General features: G+C 42.4%; 1 protein-coding gene across 2 annotated transcripts in view; it reads left to right on the top strand.

Moving 5' to 3' along the window:
- Positions 1 to 1,110: 1,110 nt before the first annotated feature.
- EXOSC10 (exosome component 10) overlaps positions 1,111 to 13,164 on the top strand; it is a 34,601-nt gene continuing 22,547 nt past the window's right edge. The window contains exons 1-9 of one of the 2 annotated variants that reach the window (XM_044671271.1): positions 1,111 to 1,251; positions 5,465 to 5,601; positions 7,136 to 7,259; positions 8,147 to 8,251; positions 8,594 to 8,759; positions 9,158 to 9,269; positions 10,422 to 10,497; positions 11,561 to 11,671; positions 11,876 to 12,019. In XM_044671271.1, the coding sequence (XP_044527206.1) occupies positions 1,111 to 1,251; positions 5,465 to 5,601; positions 7,136 to 7,259; positions 8,147 to 8,251; positions 8,594 to 8,759; positions 9,158 to 9,269; positions 10,422 to 10,497; positions 11,561 to 11,671; positions 11,876 to 12,019 (1,116 nt within the window). The remainder of the gene's footprint in view (positions 1,252 to 5,464; positions 5,602 to 7,135; positions 7,260 to 8,146; positions 8,252 to 8,593; positions 8,760 to 9,157; positions 9,270 to 10,421; positions 10,498 to 11,560; positions 11,672 to 11,875; positions 12,020 to 13,164) is intronic. The other variant, XM_044671272.1, reaches the window with a different exon arrangement.

Genomic DNA, 13,164 nt, shown 5'->3' with positions numbered 1-13,164 from the left:
TGGCCTTAGGGATGTTCCATTCATCTCTTGGCTTCAGGTATTTTCTCTAGCTATCCCTATTACCTAGAATACTCTCTTCCATTCTGATTATTGACCTCTCTGGATTCCAATTCCAACTAAAATCCTATCATTTATATGAAGCTTTTTCCAACTCCTCTTAATTCTAGTGCTTTCCTTTTAATTATTTCCTATTTATCTTTTATACAGCTTATTTGTATATATTTGTTTTCATGTTGTCTCCCCCATTATACTGTGAACTCCTTAGGTGCAGGGATTGCCTTTTTTTTTTTGTATCCACAGTACCTGGCACATAGCAGGTGCTTAACAAATAATGGCTGTTTGATCCTATTATCCCATAATCAAGCTATGTGACCTTAGGTAAGTCATTCCTCTTTCTCTGGGCCTCACTTTCTCCATCTATAAAAAAGGGTAAGGTTGGATTAGATTATTTCTAAGCTAGGTAGCACAGTGGCTAGTGCCAAGCCTGAAGTAGGGAAGACCTGGGTTCAAATTTAGCCTCAGACACATCCTAGCTGCGTGACCTTGGGCAAGTCACTCAACCCCAATTGCTTAGTCCTTTCCACTCTAAAAATAATAATAGGTAGCCCTTTACAACTATTATCTCACTTAAGTCTTACAACCAGGAGGAGAAGTGTTATTATTATCCTCATTTTACAGCTAAGGCTACTGAGTCAGACAACTGGGCAGCGTTGAAGATCCCTGAACTAAGGGCTTCTGCCCCCCAGCACATTGCTCTCCCCCCTAAGCTTCCTGGCTGCCTGGAAATCCTTGATTGTAGGCATCGCTGGCCCTGAGTTTCCCCACCTGTAAAACAAGTAGCGATTGGCCTTCATTACGCTCTCTAAATCTAGGATTCGAAGTTACATTTCCCGCCCCAGATTCCTCCTGGTAAAATGAAGAGGTCGGCCCACGTGGCTAACTGAAATCACAGCAGCGTGGTTCTCTAGAGCCCCCATAGCCACGTCCGTAAACGTGCGACCAGCGGCGGCGCTGGCATTTCTCTGCGCATGCGTACCTAGGAGCACGCCCTCCCCTCCTCCACGGTTCTCTCGCGAGAACATCTCCGTTGTGGGGGGAGGGGGCAGAAAAATGGCTGCTCCCAGCGTTAAGGGAGCGAGACCCGGACCTGAAGTGGCGGTGGCGGCGGTGGCGGCGGTGGCGGCGGCGGCGGCCGAGCCCAGCGGGATGATGGTGCTGCCGGGGTTCAAGGACGCGGATAGCTTCGTAAAGGTGAGCGAAGCGCGATCCTGGGAGCCCCAAGGCACCTGCTCTCCCAGGATACCCCTCTCTCTCTCCCTCGAGGTGTCTTGTCTTAGAATCCACCCCCTCTTCAGGGAACCAGCCTAGGGACTCTCCTGGCTGCCTTGCCCATCTCCTCCCTCCTCTTTCCGTTTCCTTCCGCCCTTACCCTTTTGTCCATCCTCTGAGCCCTCTGCCTGTGACACTATCCATGTTTCTTTGCCCAAATTCCTCTGTCTGTGCCCCTTTGTCCATACTCCTCCATTGCCCTCTGCTCCTCTGTCCATCCCTCCTGTTCTAGTCATTCCCCTTCTCCTGCCCACATTCCTCTGACCATTCCTTTGCCCCTGCCCCTTTCTTCTGGATCCATCCTTACTGTCTTTGCCCTCCTACCCTTCTGCCCATGCCTTTTCGGCCCTACCCCCCATCCCTTCTCTCCGTCTTCTTGTCTGTTCCCAGGCTGTCCCTGCCCCACCACTTCATCTCCTCACCTCTAGTCATCATCCCCTCGTATGTTCCTTCTTCCTCAATTCTGAATCTCTAGTGTTTTCATGGGAGTCCGGATCTAGGCCCGGAAGGGACCTTAAAGGTCATCTAGACCAACTCTCGAATTTTATAGATGGAGAAACTGAGGCCAGAGAGAAGTCACTTGCTCATGATCACACTATAACACTCACCAGATCCAGGATCTCTGATTCCAGAGCCAGTGGTATTTCTGCTGTAGCCCTTCTTTCACAGCCTGTCCATTACCTACCCTTCCTGCCTTCTTACCTGTCACTTCTCTCACTGCTCTTTATCGTCTGTGATTCTGCTTCTGTCCTCCATGTGGGGAATGCTCTTCTTCCTCCCCTCCAAGACTTGGTGTCCCTGGTTTACCTCCTCCTGCTGGAAGCTCTCTCTCTTCTCCCCAGCTCCCCATGCTCTCCTTCCCAGAACTACATTGTATTCATTTTGTATATTTGTGTATATACTTGTATCTGTGCCTCTTGTTTCTTTCCTCCTTGGGATGGAAGCTCCTTGAGGGCAAAGACTGCCCTCCCTGTTAGCCAGGGGTCTGATATGGACTAAGTGCATAATAATTACCTCTTGATCCATTGGAGGGAAGCACTATTTCATTCCTCTCTTCATTCCTTGCACTTTACACTGTGCCTAGCCCGTACAGTTTTCCTCATTAGGTAAAGATTCCGGGCCTGCACGTAACAGGCACTGTGCTAAGCTTTAGGGATACACAGAAAGGCAAAAAGCTCCTCTCTGCTGTCAAGAAACCCACGGCCTCTTGGAGGCAACATGAAAACAAAGATAAATATACAAGACAAATGTACAAAAATACAAGAAGAATGCAGGGTAAGTTGGAAATACCCAACAGAGGGAAGGTGGCACTAGCATTAAGGAGGATGAAGACAGGCTTCAGACAGGATTTTAGCTGGGCCTTAATGGAAACCTGGAGGTACAAAATGAGGAGGAAGAGAGTTCCAGGCTTGGGAGACAGCCAGGAGAAATGCTGTGGGGGTGGGACATGGTGTACCGTGCCTGGGGAACAGCCAGGAGGCCAGGACCACTGAATCCTGAGAGTATTTGCAAAAGAGAAAAAGTATGAGAAACTACAAAAGGCTTGGCGGTTAGGAAGGATATTCAGGGGCTTTGAATGCCAAACAGAAGAAGAGGTGATAAAGACTCACTGACATGATTGAATGGGATCAGACCTGTGAGGAGTAGATGGTTTGGAGTCCAGGAAAGATTAGAGGCAGGCAGACCCAGCAGCAGGCTATGGCACTAATCCACATGCGGTGATGAGAGCCTGCATCTGAAGAGAGAAGGGGGGAGTGTTTGAGAGATGTTGCAGAAATAAAATCAGTAGATATTGAGAACAGATTGGACATGGGAAGTGAGACAGCAGAGGAGCTAAGGGTGATGTCTAGGTTGCAAGCCTAAGGGAAAGAACAATCCCTTATGACCAGTGGTGTGCTGGTAAAAGTTTGACAACCAGCTTGGAAATGCAAAACAAATTTTAAAACTTAATCTGCACTAGAAGATTTTCCGCATCACTTTCTTTAATCCAGACAATCAACAAAACAAGAACCCAAACGCCAATTTGTAGTATTGACTGATTTTTCAAGGTATAAATGTTCATGCTGAAAATTTAACAGTCATCGATCTTTTGAGCCTCCAGCAGACACTTCCTGCTTATAACAAAAAGACAAAATAAATAATTCCCACATTTGCCATGTCCAAAAAATATGTGACTCATTCTGCACCTTGAGCCTCATCACCTCTGTGTCATTCAGAAGGTGGAGCACGTGTTTTATCCTGAATCTTCTGAAATTTCAGCTGGTCACCACATTGAGCAGAGCTCTTTCAGACTTTTTTGTCTATACAATGTTATTATTGTATAATTGTCCTGGTTCTTCTCATTTCACTCTATCTCCCTTCATTCAGGTCTCTCCAAATTTCCCTAAAACTCACCTCTTTCCTCATTTCTTAGGCACTGTTTATTGTATCACACCCAGATACCGTAATTTGTTTAGCCTTTCCCCAGTGTACATAGTAGACTTTTTTTTTTAAAACATGTTTTGTTGTTCTTTATTTTTTTTTTAAACCCTTAACTTCTGTGTATTGGTTCCTTGGTGGAAGAGTGGTAAGGGTGGGCAATGGGGGTCAAGTGACTTGCCCAGGGTCACACAGCTGGGAAGTGTCTGAGGCTGGATTTGACATAGTAGACTTTTAATAAATGCTGATTGATTGATTGATTAATGACCAGCCTCAAGTAGAATGGGCATCAGTGTGACATGGTGAATAGAACCTTGGACTTGGAGTTGGGAAAATCTGGGCTCATATCCTCTCCTCAAGATACTAGCTTTGTGATCCTGGGCATGTCATGTAACTTCCAAATCGGACTTTCCTGACAGTAAAATGGGGATAATCCCTGACGTGCCTTCTTCAGAGGAGCTCATATTATTTTTTTAAATTATACGGTCTGTTGTAAATGATTACTATTATTACAGTGTCTCCTGTTGAAAGGGATCTTTAAGATCTCATGCAATACCTCTTTCCTCATTTTCAGATGATGAAATTGATGCCTGGGAAGAAGTGATTTGCCCAGCTTTGCCACACAGAGAGCAAGAAGCAGTTTAGAGATTCAAACCCAAATTGTCTAACTGCAGACCTGGGCTTCTTTCCACACCACACTTTAATTTCTTATATGCTTCCTTCCTTGTAGAATAATATACACACCAGGGATCTTTCTTCCAATTAGCTTCTACATGTGAGAGCAATACCTCTGCATATCCCCAGTGCCTAACATGATAGTTCCATGTGGGCAAACCTATGGCACACATGCTAGATGGGGCCGCTCCCTTTCCCCTCTCCACTGTGCCTGAGGACATTTCTCACATGACCCACCCTTCTGCCCAGCAGCCCAATGGTAGCACTTCCTCCCTCCCCTGTCTGGGGTAAGGTGGGGGCTCCCTTGTGGCATCAGAGTTGCAGTTTGGGCACTCGGTCTCTAAAAGGTTTGCCATCACTGTGATAACTTATACCTATGAAGTATTAGAACCATGTTGTATGCTTTTTTTTCAAGACTGTGCTTAAATACTACTCTCTTCATAAAGACTTCACTGATCCATTTCCACATGATAATAACAATAATTGCATGAGTCAAACCAAGGTTCAAGTCCTACCTCCTACATAGGCTGGCCCTGTGATCCAGGGCAAATGACTTTGCCTCGCTGTGCCCCAAGCAAATATTTAAAACTATTTATAAACAGTTGGCAAACTGCATCTGGGGAGAGAGTGTTCAACTTGCAAATTCAAATCATAGAAAGGTCTAGAAAGAGCTTCCAGCCACCATATGAGACAGGTGATGCAGATAGCATTGGCCACATGTTACCTAAGCTCCAGGAGAGGAAGTGGTTGCCTGCAGTCACATAGGAATCTGAGCTACATTTAACCCTTAGAAGTCCCACATTTTTTCTACTCTACCACACTATTTGGAGGCATCATAAATAGAAATCTAGCCTCAGATATTTAGAGCTATAACCATGAGCAAGTCACTTTATCTCTGTCTCTCAGTTTCCTTATGTGTAAAATGGGCATAATAATAGCTGCCTCTCTGGGCTGTTGTCAGGATCAAATGAAATAATATATATAAAGTCTGTTGCAAATTTGTTTGGGTTTTTTTTTTTGGTTTTTTTTTTTTTTTTGGCAGTTTGCTCTTGGATCTGTGCTGGCTGCTACTAAAGCTTCCAATGGGCTGCCACAGGCTGGAGATGAATATGATTTTTACCGAAGTTTTCCTGGCTTTCGGGCATTTTGTGAAACTCAAGGAGACAGGTTACTTCAATGGTAAGTCCTCAAGGCCATTTTCTCTTACCAGTGATGGAAGTATTAAAAAAAAAAAGTAAAAATTTTTATCAGAAATACTTATGACGTGCGGTATTTTGTTGATTTATACTGTAGTCATTTATGTATTATGAAGGGGACCATGAAAATGAGGAAGTTAACTGATTTTTCAAACAACAATTGCCTTTTGAACTTTGAGTCACTCTGGAGAAGGCTATTTAGCCCAAACTGAGCTTGTTCTTTTGGACTAATTTATGGGACTGAGTAACGAGCACTTGTACAATTTGGGCTCTTATACAAATTGTCAAATTACAAACATTAGTATTGACTACCTGCTACAAATGTTATCTGGAGAATTAAAACACTTTTGAAGTCTATGGATGAATAATGCTCTAGATCTTAATAGTTTGGTTTTTTAAAACAGTTATATCTCAGGGTCACAAAAAATGACTATTTCCTAATCACTACAGTAAAGGGCTGATATAGAATGTTTATTGATCCTTTAGAACTATAAAATATGTAGAATTAACAGGCATTGTAGAAATTGTCTCATTTGTCTTCCAAATTTTATGAAGGGAAAACTATAATTTGACAAAGTTATTAAGCACTTACTTACTACTTCCAAGAGGTTATTGTAGGCCCTGGAGATACATTGATTAAAAAACAACAGTGTTTGTTGTCAAGGAATTTGAGGTCTTGTAGAAAGTGTACAGTAAATGTAAAGATACGTATAAAGTACATAAGATGATAAGGAGGTGCAGGCAGAGTGATCTGGAGCCTTTGAGGAAAGAAGGAATACAATAATATGGTAGTAGCAATGGAGGGACAGTCATACAGAGAAGGTTTCAGCTAAGTAGAGCCTTGATCAGAAGGATTTTGACCAGCAGGGATTAAAATGAAGCGCTTTCTAAGCTGAGGGAATAGGTTGGGGGAATGTCCAGAAGTGGGAGACCACCAAATTCAGGAATCTTATAATAATGCAGTTTGGAATGTTGATGGCATGAAGGGAAATAATATGAAATGGGGCAGAAAGGTATTATAGATTTTTGAACGGGGTCCCAAAGGCTGCCTAGTCCAATTCACAGCTGACCAAGAAGACCTTTTACAATATACCTTTCAAGTGATCATGCAGCCATGAGTCCAGATGGTTTGAATAAGAGGATGGAGAGCCTTTGGGACCAGGCACAGGAATTTCTATTTATGCCATTGGACATAAAGAGGCACTGAAACCTTTTGGACCTCACAGTACGAATTGGTCAGATGGATGTATTAAGAAGGTTCTTTTGGCAGCTGCTCAAAAGACAACTGGAAGGGGGAAAGACTAGAAAGGTGACTTTTCGGCAGGCAGTCACAGGAGCCGGTCACAAGGAAAGGCTTGCCCTGAGACTCATTGGCAAGTTTTGGTGGGTTACTATTAGAATTACTGACAAGTCACTGCACAGTAAGAGTAAAGCCTCTCAGATGCCTTCCTTTCCACTGTTCTCCAGTTTGTAAGAAAATAATTAATGTAATTAAACCTCTTTTCTTGTTCCCTTAGTATGAGCAAGGTCATGCAGTACCACGGCTGTCGTAGCCACATTAAGGACCGGAGTAAAGTGACTGAATTGGAGGACAAGTTTGATTTGCTGGTTGATTCCAATGATGTTATTCTTGAAAGAGTTGTGAGTAATGTGGCCTAATGATCCTCATATAACTAGGAAAGTAAGCTCTCTTGTGACATTTTTAAATGGCCCACGCCCACAGGTACTGCTGGGAGAGCATACAATAGGGGATTATGTTTATGTGGCTCAGTAAGTCTTTTATAGATATTATATCACAACAACACTCCAATATTCCACAAATAATATTCTCCTTTTCCTATTGGCAGAAGCTGAGGCTTAATGACATATCTTTATGTTAGGCAGCTAATAAGTTTCTGAGGTAATATTCCAACCCAGGTCTCTTCTAATCCCAGATCAAGAGCTCTTTTCTGCCAAACCCATGCTTTTTATCATAGATGAAGCAAGCCCTTAGTATAGTGATGGTGAACCAATGGCATACATGCCAAAGATGGCATGCAGAGCTCTCTCTTTGGCTACACTCACTGCCTGCCTCCCTCCCTCCCAGAGTTCATTACTAGAAAGGCAGAGGGACTCGAGCGGAGCTGCTCCACCACCCCCACCACACCTGATGACGTTTTTTCACATCCTCGCCCCTCTGCCCAGCAGCCCAGTGGGAGAACGTGGGGGTAAAGTGGGCAGCTCACAGGTAGCAGAGCTGGAGGGGAGGGGAGCTCTTGGGCCACTCCCCTCCCCCTTGCTATACTCACTAAGGACATTCCTCACTTTATCCGCCCATCCACCCAGCAGCCCAATGCGAGCACTTCCTTCTTCCCCTGTGTGGGGTAAGGGATGGGGTGAGGTACCAGTATTCAACTGAAACTGCTCTCCGACATTGGCAGCAATCTGCCTTTCTTTGTATCCCCAGCATTTTTTAGCATAGGGCTTGATATACAGCAGGAGCTCCATAAAGATTCGTTATGTCTGTCTCCTTTGGTTTCTTGATTTAGGGTATTCTCTTGGATGAAGCATCGGGATTAAACAAGAATCAGCAGCCTATCCTCCCCGCTGGAATGCAGGTCCCTCAAACAATTGTGTCTAGCTGGAATCGTAAGGTGAGGATTCCTCTTTATTCAATCTGCTCTGATATTGGTTAATTATAATTCCTAATTTAAACCATAAAATGAGCTTTTACCAATCAAAATTTTAGTCCTGGTTTTGTGGACACAAACCTAACCACTGATTTTGCTTGCTGTCTAGCATACCACCTAATTAGGTTCGTTTTTTCTGCCCCCGTTGGAGCTGCTTAAAGGCCTTTAAGAATTTCATTCTTTAAATGTGTCTTCATTGACAGAAAAGTTATTATTTGGAATATTACTTTTCTAGTTTTTAGTACAGCAGGCCTTGTGTAAGGGATAGTAGTATAGACCAAGATGGGGATTTTTCTATTTCCTTAGGCTGGGGAATATAACAAGAAAAAACAGTCTGAAACTTTCCGACTGCTTCATGCCAAGAACATCATTCGACCTCAGCTCAAGTTTCGAGAAAAGGTGGATAATTCCAACACACCATTTGTCCCCAAAATCTTCATCAAGCCAAATGCTCAGAAACCCCTGGCTCAGGGTAAGTTGTCTTGTTCAACTTTCCTTTCAGTCTAGAGTTAACAGGAATGTTAAATGCAAAGCTAGGAAATCATAAAACCAGCCTCTTCCTGGTGGCTTTATCACATGAAGTCTCAGTCCCTTTAGAAATACAAAACATTGGGATTTTAAGTCTTGATCTTGTGTGTATAAAATCAAGTTTTCAGGGGGCAGTTGGGTAGCTCAGTGGATTGAGAGTCAGGCCTAGAGACAGGAGGTCCTAGGTTCAAATCCGGCCTCAGACACTTCCCAGCTGTGTGTCCCTGGGCAAGTCACTTGACCCCCATTGCCCACCCTTACCACTCTTCCACCTAGGAGTTACGCAGAAGTTAAGGGTTTTAAAAAAAAAAAAAATCAAGTTTTCTCTGCTTTGGTCTCCAGCACTCACCAAAGAAAGGCGGGAGCGCCAGGAACGCCCTGAGGATTTGGACGTGCCACCTGCCCTGGCAGATTTTCTCTATCAACAGAGAACTCAGCAGATTGAGCAGGATATGTGAGTATAACCATTGCTGGGAGGGTGGAGTTATAAAAGTTAGCTGTCAATAAAATCTTAGGTGCCATTTAGTTCAGTATCCATTTAAAGAGAATATAAATGGAACCCATAGTCTCCCACTTGAGGTAATATCAAAGATGAGATTCCAACCCAGGACCTCAAATGAAATCGTGTTCTTTTTCTACATCTAATGTTACATGTATAACTTTGCAAAAGTAATTTCTTAGTAATGCTCTGTTTTTGTTTTGTTTTATTTTCAAACCATTACTTTCCATCTTAGAATCAACCTGAAGTATTGGTTCCAAAACAGAAAAACAGTAAGAGCTATGTAATCGGGATTAAGTGACTTGTCCAGGGTCATACAGCTAGGAAGTGTCTGTAGTCAGATTTGAACCCGTAACCTCCCATTTTTAGGCCTAGCACTCTATCCACAGAGCTACCTAGCTGCCCCTTAATAACTCTTCATAAACTCCCTTCTGATCCCTCTAGTTTTACGTTCATATAGCCTTACTCACTTTGAACATATTTGTAATAGTTGTGTATATGCTTCCTTTGTTCATCTTTCATTTGTTTTTCCATTATGTCTGTCTTTCCATGGTTTATTTTTCTTGCACTCTTTCTTAATAGCATCAATTTTTTGGTTCCCTCATTGTAGTGAAGAGTTAGTGCCCTGAAGTCTGACAGATCCTGCCAATCAGTCACAGTCTTAGTGACCATTAATGGAATGCCAGCCTGGCTAAGTATGAAGAGGATTGTTTTTAGGTTGCCCACCAGATGATTTTTTCCTTCTTGCCGCAGTAATTCACATAAACTATTCCTAAGACATCTAAGGGTTTTCATCTTTGTCAGTAGATGGAAAACCTACAATAAGAGATCCTGGAGTTTCATTTGTAAAATAGTACCGTTACGCTGTTAGACCATGACTTGTTTGGCCATTCCCTACTTTTCAAGGTTTTTGCTATTAGAAATAGTGCAATGATTTCTAAGATGTGTGTCTCATTTAAATCAGATGGTGCACTCCAAGTAGTAAAAATCCATTTTTTTCCTGAGATGTTTCTTCTCATTCCCTTTCTCTAAATCACAATAGATCAGGGTACAAGAAGATTGTCATTTTTCCTTTGGTTGATTTTATTTCTTTTTCAATTTATCCAGGTTTGCTCATCCCTATCAGTATGAACTGGATCACTTTGCCATACCAGATGAAGTCCTTCAGAAGCCACAGATTCAGGTTAGTCCCCAAATTGAATTCGGGAATGGTGTCCCGACAGGAAGGGAAGGAAAATCTACCAATATTCATTTATAACCACCCTTTATGGGCCCGGTTTTGTGCCGAGTTTGTGCTAGCAACAGAGGAACAAAGTTAGCCAGTGTCTGCCTTCCAGGAGATCTTCAAAGAGACATGCACAAAGTATATAGGAATATATGAGATATATTCTCAGGGGATAGAATTACCATTGGAAAGGCCTCTTCTAATAAGCAATACCTAAGCTGAGGGAGTCTAGGTCTAAGTTAAGAGGTCTCGGTGAGGGGGGAAAGCATTCCAGGGATGCGAGCAAGTGTAGCACTTATATACATACATATACATATGTGTGTGTGTGTGTATACATGCATATCATACTCATACATTCATACATATAGATAGATCTATAGATCTGTGAGTATGAGTCGTCTTCATAGAGATGATAATTGAGCCCATGGGAGTTCATGAAATCACTGAAGGAGAGAGAAGAGTGGGTCTAGGCAAAGCCTTCTGATATACCCTTAATGGGCATGACATGATGAAGAACCAGCAAAGGAGATGGAAGGAGAGGTTTAAAAAGAGAAGAGAGGGCAGTATCGTGAAAACTCAGAGATGGGAGAATATCCAGGAGCAAATGCTGGGTCTCAGATGCTGCAGAGCAGTCAGAACGATAAGGGCTACGAGTAAAGGCCATTAGAGTTGCTAGTGAGGAGATCATTGGGAACTTTTCCGAGAGCAGTTTCATTTGAGCGATGAGATCAGAAGCTGGTTTGTAGAAATTTTAAAAGGAATGAGAGATAGCTTTTTCGAAAGTTTAGCTGAGCAGGGGAAGAGAGATTTAGGTTGAAAACTAATGGATATAATAGCAGCTGGTAAAGGGTTTTTAAGAACAAGGGATGCTTGGGTGACTTTTGTGTTAATGGTGGGTGTTAGGTTTTTGGTAGTAAACAGCAGCAACTTTGAGGAGTGTCTCCAACTCCACACTTTGTTTTGACTTTGGGGAAGGAGACTAATTGTTTTTGCTATTTCTAACAGTAGTTTCTTACTCTAGATGTACAAACCTATAGGAGAAACACCCTGCCATTTTGTAACCACTCTCGACGCACTCGTGGAACTCAATGAAAAACTCCTGAGTTGTAAAGACTTTGGTGTAGATTTGGAGGTAGGATTTTTTTCCCCCTTGATTTACAATTTGCTGTATTTTTTTATTTTACTTACTGGGAAAGCAGTTAAAATTGTAACTCCCATCTATTTTCTCCTAAGAATTAATTGTTCAAAAGTTGAAAATCTGGATTTTGGTGCATTATAGAATAAAAAGTGACGTCCTTTTTCTCTGTGTCCTGTCTCCCCTTCCTATTTGTGTTAGCACCACTCTTATAGGAGCTTCCTAGGTTTGACATGCCTCATGCAGATTTCAACCCGAACCGAAGACTTCATTATTGATACCCTGGAACTTCGAAGTGACCTATATATTCTCAATGAGAGCTTCACAGATCCATCCATTGTTAAGGTTGGTTTGTGCTTTTGAACTTTTTTTTTGATGAGGGGAAGAGCTGAGTGATAGCTTAAGCTGCTAACCATTTCTTTTCCTGTAGACTCACTAAATGTGAAAGGACTCGTGCCATGTTCTTGACTGGAGCAGCATGGGCTTGCTCTGTGTTCAGCTTTTTAAACCCTTGACATGGGTGTAGGGAAAAGGACATTGGCTTTGGGATTAGAAGACTTGGGTTACTATTCAAACTTTGCAATTTGTCACTTATGCGACCTTGGCCAAGTCATTTAATTAATCTCTTCAGACTTTCATTTCCCTCTATAAAATGAGAGTCAGAATAGATGACCTCTAAACTTTTGGCTTTGAAACTGATCCAGAACAGATGACATTTAGCTGGTAGCCATTCAGAAGAATATCTGTTCACTTTCATAATCTGACCAAGTACAAACCATGGTAACCCATTAATTGTATTGGTTATATGTGAAGCTGATAGACAGCTGTGAGCTTGATTTTGATTTCTGGCCAAATTTTAATTATTTACGAATTATTGAATAATATAGTCATGCCCTTGTTTGACCCCTTGATCATAAATATCTGGCAAGCCATAAAAAAAAGAGAGGCAAATTCATTAAAGGTTTCCTCCAGTGATGACCCAGTGCAAAATCTCGATTGAAGAAGGAATCCTGTAGGTGGTGGGGTCCTCCAAATACTCATCTTTATGAATGGCATTGTTGGCTATACCAACCCTCTGAACATATCAGAACGCCTTGGAAAAGGGAGTGGGGATACGTGGGTGAGGGTGTGTGTACACACATATGTACACATATGTGCATATATATTGTAAGCTGGACAACTGACATTTTTCATACACTTATTTTTTTCCCTGTATAAATGGTTGAGTCATACTCTTTTGAGTGATTACAGATCTCTTCCAGATGTTCTGAAGCATTCTGGGTCTTGAGTCAACCAACCAGGTGACATCCATAAATATAAACATGAGAGATGTGTATGAATTGGTATGGGTGGGAGTATACAGATAGACATATACACATACACAAGACAAAGTGGAAATGTATAAGTCGGGCACACCATTGAACAGAAAGTGAAAGGGCTGGATTGTCTTCATTTAATTGCAAGATTCCTTTAAGAACCCCAAACTTCTC

Source organism: Gracilinanus agilis, chromosome 3, assembly GCF_016433145.1.
Source record: "Gracilinanus agilis isolate LMUSP501 chromosome 3, AgileGrace, whole genome shotgun sequence".
Taxonomy (NCBI): Eukaryota; Metazoa; Chordata; class Mammalia; order Didelphimorphia; family Didelphidae; genus Gracilinanus; species Gracilinanus agilis.
This window is presented reverse-complemented; position numbering and strand designations above follow the sequence as displayed.